Source organism: Schistocerca gregaria, chromosome 2 (assembly GCF_023897955.1).
Source record: "Schistocerca gregaria isolate iqSchGreg1 chromosome 2, iqSchGreg1.2, whole genome shotgun sequence".
NCBI lineage: Eukaryota > Metazoa > Arthropoda > Insecta > Orthoptera > Acrididae > Schistocerca > Schistocerca gregaria.
The window spans coordinates 990,702,193-990,707,272 of record NC_064921.1 but is presented as its reverse complement, the minus strand read 5'-3'; the positions used below and the strand labels follow the sequence as shown (position 1 = coordinate 990,707,272).

General features: G+C 35.5%; 1 protein-coding gene across 1 annotated transcript; it reads left to right on the top strand.

Annotated features, from left to right (window-relative positions):
* The first annotated feature begins 1,191 nt into the window (after positions 1-1,191).
* Positions 1,192-4,686, top strand: LOC126335491 (uncharacterized). The gene has a single exon (XM_049998821.1). The coding sequence runs from the start codon at positions 1,319-1,321 to the stop codon at positions 2,555-2,557; it is 1,239 nt and encodes a 412-aa protein (XP_049854778.1). The 5' UTR covers positions 1,192-1,318; the 3' UTR covers positions 2,558-4,686.
* The last annotated feature ends 394 nt before the right edge of the window (positions 4,687-5,080 follow it).

The window sequence follows — 5,080 nt, the reverse complement described above, 5'->3', positions numbered from 1 at the left end:
ACAAGGATAACAAAAGACGTGTTTTTCGTGTTTCAAAATATTATTTATGTATTTTAGGCCCAAATCTGCAAGTTTTCTCCGAGACTCTTCAGAATATGTTGCAATCCAGGCAGCTGCAAGGCAATGTTGGGTTGCAGAATTAGATTTTCACTCTGCAGCGGAGTGTGCGCTGATACCAAACTTCCTGGAAGATTAAAACTGTGTCCGGCACACCGTTTCAATCTGCCACACAGTTTCAAATGTTGGGTTGTCTCTTTTCGCCGGTATTACCAAAGCTGTGCGCTTATTCAACGTCATCACCAGTCACATCATCATTACTTTCAGTTTATTTCTCCAAATTAGTATCATGATCACTAAATACTCCAAAACACGATCATTATATGTGCCATTAAAGTCTTCATCTTAGAATTCTCTGTGTCTTTCTCGAACGCCCACGAAGAAAACGTTGCATAGAAGGTCTAGCTTCCGTCGCCACCAAGAAACGATAACGCTCAACAAACACACGATACGCAAACATTACGTTAGGTCTGTGAGACCTCTCAATCTCAAGGCATAGAGAAACAAATTGATACAACAATGCCAGATTACTGGCACTTCCAATCGGAAGATAAGCAGACGTTCTACTTCACCTCACTGGAGTAAGTGGATTGTGGAATATCACTAGACAAAAAACTGTAGCTGTGTGAGATCATCCACAGTAGTTAACTGTTAATCGCAACGGCAGGCGAGATTAAAGTTGACGAGGGAATATTTTATAACTCCCAGCCTTATGAACACTCGTCAAAATTACACTCTAGACTACAATTTTACAAACAGTGACACTCAGAGAATAGTTAACGATCGCCAGCGATTAATATTTTACCAATTATTCATTTTCATTGTTCATAACCCATTGTAGCATTTGGCTATAAGGTGCAGCGTCGCCGAAGGTCAAATAATAATGCAAATATTAGATACTGCCGTAACCACATCAAGTACAAATTCCATGGACAAATTTGCAGTCAATTATAAACTTCCAGTAAAGTGGAATATGATTTTAAAATATTGAGGAACATGAATCCTGGGAATTATAAGATGAAACTAACAATAAAATTAAAATTTCAGTATTGAACAGATTTCAAAACTAAATTACTTTAAAAATTTGTTTTTTATCTGAAAGCCCGAGTAGTATGTAATCTCTGGTTTAGGCGCATGGAGAGGGAGAGTTGTGTATATGGTGTTATGTGATGTGAAGTGATGTATACATTTTTTTGGGAACAGAATTAATCCTTCGATCTCTCTGAGAACAAGTTTCTCGCGGTAATGATTTTTTAATAATATGAACGCTGTGGAAGACAGAGGAAATGTTGAACCAGCCCCACGAGTTCGTCGCGTTAAAAGATATTCGACGGAGATACCTGAAGGTTGGTGGAAGCTAATGCGTCGACGAAAGTCGGGATTATCGAAAAATAGGTTCGACAGTTACCTGATAGCACCTGATGGAAAGCGGCTTAGATCGAGCGTAGAGCTGTGGAAATATTTAAAAGACAATAACTTAACTTGGCCGCAAACTTGTTGTGATACAAAATCCATCTTTAGCCAGAAATCGCATCACAATTTGTGTACAGAGGATGCTGATGAGATTTTGTTGGAAAATAACCCGAAAGCACAAAAAATACATGCACCAGAATCAACAAAAAATGAACTGTTTCGTGATACTGTAATAAAATCAGAAATCGTACCCGAACAAAGTAGGTCACTGATAGACCACAGTTACTATTTCAAGCAAGAGGATGACAAAGACATATTTGCAGAAGACATGTGTATAGAAAGCCCAACATTTGAAAACGGGATACGGCAAGACACAATCGCAGAGTACTTGGCAATGAAATTTTCAATCAAGACTGAAGACTGTGAAGTTGCAGAGTGTTGGACTTCAGTGAACGATTCCCAGGCAGAAGTGCTATCAGCAGTGCATCATAATACAGTGGAACACCAAAGTTCAGTGTCAGGATTGTGTAATACTGTGAAACATTCAGAGAAATCAAATTTAACATCGCAACTGAGTAATATATGTTTAAATTCCATACCATTGTCTAATGTAAAGGAAGGAGCATTGCGTCAATATGAGGTAAGACCTAGAAAATGGATACCTCCGAAGTCCCCCTTTAATCTCATTCAAGAAACACTCTTTCATGATCCATGGCAACTTTTGCTAGCCACAATTTTTCTCACAAAGACAGAGGCACAAAGAGCTACGGAAAGTTTTTACAGATTCATTGAACGTTGGCCAACAGCTGATGACATCATTGATGCAGATATTACTGAGCTGTCACAGTTTATAACACCTCTAGGCTTTCATCGTTTACGAGCATATTCGATTAAGAAATTTTCATATGAGTTTAGGCATAAATCTTGGGAAGACCCAATTCAGCTCTTTGGTATTGGCAGATATGGAAGTGACTCGTATAAAATTTTTGTAACCGGTGAGTGGCAAAATTGTCATCCACAGGACCATATGCTGCAGAAATATGTCCACTGGCTGGCAGCAAATTATCCACTTGAAACCAACAAATAATCTGCATCCAACATTAATTTTTCTTTGATATCCAAAAGATTGTTGGTGTCATGTTCAGTGAAAATATGTGTCTCTGTTAGCTTGAAGCAAATAAGTCAACTGAAGAAATGTAATTTACAATGTCAAATTTTAATTTCTCTTTAATTATGGTTCATTTAAAGTATGATTTTTAAATGAGTTAAATTGAGAATACATTGAAGGACATGTGCTTGATAAAAACTGTTTACATATAATGTACTAACTCTATTTTATTCAGATGAACACTTGTATCGGAATAATGTCTCCTTCATATTAGGATAGTTTAAGTGTCAAATATTCTGTTTCATTGCCATAATTTAGTTTTTTTTTTTTTTTTTTTTTTTTTTTTTTTTTTTTTTTTTTTTTTTTTTTGAAAATAGTACTCATGTACTTTAAGGGGTAATTTTTGAGAAGTATGAATGTTTGGTCTGAAAACTGACCAATTTGGTATATAAATATAGTTTATGAAAATTATTTATTTTTTTCCAGTAATGTCATGTATTTAAATCATTTCCTACAATGAGATTAGGTTCATTTGGACTGCTCTTTCATATTCCCTACAAATAGCAGAGTTTAACATATGTTTTTAAAGTATTAATGGCCTACATTAAGCAACTTTGGAAGGGTATTTGATGTTATTATTTAATTAGGTAATGGCTCACTGCAACATACAGTGATCTCCAGTCCCATATTTGTGTAGTACATTATATGTATTCCAAGAAAATTTTCTCGGGCATAATGTATTGAGGCTTAGAGACACACATCTTCATGAGTATATATTTACATGTTATGTATAAAGCATCTGTGTTATGGAATGCACCAATAGTTTCTCTATTCATTCCTGTGTGTTTCTGAGAAATATTTTAAAGAAAAAAAGAACTGATACAAAAGTTATAATGATCGATTCTAATTTCTCAGTTATTACAGTTTCTGGTGTACAGCTAATTTATTGCACACAAAGTGTTTTTTTATTTATGATTCTGGATTTTTGTTTTAAGCAAATGAACAGTTTTACTTGAATGAGCTGTTGTTGCCATCGCAGCAGAAACCACCTCAAACTGATGACCTACTGTTCTTAAGTTCTGTGTGTATGAATTTTGTTCTGTAAAAGTTATGTAATGGATTATTCTTTAAATCAACTCTACATGAAGCTGCAATAATTTGCTTATCCTCTGGCAGGAAACGCAACATGAAAACCATCACATACATATTTTTGTATGTATGTAGAGAACCTAAGGCTAAAAGGTACTGGTAATTCAGCCAGTGTAGTACTCCGTTAAAGGTGTAATCTGCTGGTGGATTGCAAAGTAGGATCTATGCTACCAGTACACACTTCCTTGCCGTATAGTACCAAGTATTACGTGTAACAACAAAAAATATCAGCTCTGACAATGTAATGTAATTGAATAGACAAAAAAATATACTCCAAGTGGCAGCAGGATAACAAATGTAAATAATGTATTTGTATGTTCTCCTGTGCGCCACTTGGCGAGTAGATTTTTTTTTGTCTATCCAGTTAAATTGTGAGTGTTGTGTGTGTTTTTCTCCGTGGTGGTGTTGCTCTCTAGTATGGTAAATTGTGATATTATGATGTAATGTGACTGACTGTGTATTACACACCACAGATTTGTTCATATGTGTTAACAATAGGTATTAATTGCCACAGTCAGTAAATTTCGAAGTACTGGTTGCAGAGAAATGGATTAGTAATTATTCTTTAAAGTTTGTTATTACAAATTGTTGGAATACATGCGTGTGTGTGTGTGTGTGTGTGTGTGTGTGTGTGTGTGAGAGAGAGAGAGAGAGAGAGAGAGAGAGAGAGAGAGAGAGAGAGAGAGATAGATAGATAGGATTATCTTCCCTGAATTGTGTACTAGTACAATAGTGTGGCAACTGTGAAAACCACGGTATTTATGAAGGTCGCCGCAGAGACTGCTAAAAATCATAGCAATAAGTGCATTATACATAGAGATTAATGGACAGTACAGCAGTTCTGTGTTATTACAGGTACGAGGACACAGTTTGAAGCATTTGCATTCAGCATAAAATGTAACTTACATTTTATCCATAAAACTGCAATTCTGATTAAATTTGGTTATCTGTCATAGAAATATTGAACTATTACTTCTTAAAATAACAGAAATATACTGGTGTGTGTGTGTGTGTGTGTGTGTGTGTGTGTATATGTTTTGTGATCATAAAATCACTTTTTCCTTGTAATGACTCAAATTTGATAATCATAACTTAGGGAAGCTGGTATCTGAGGAGATGTCAATGTTCCATGTCTTGCAGGAACCAAATATTTATTGACTAACAGCATCCTTTCACCTCCCCTGAAGTAAAACTAAAAACGCTTGCAGTGCAGTGACAAAACTAGTGACGTTCAGTAAAAAAGGTCACTGAAGATTAGACACTCTTCAATCCTGTATGCAAGTAAGAGTCAACTATATAAGTTCATAATGTTTTGTTTTCATACTCAAAATTTGAACAGAATGGACTTCATGC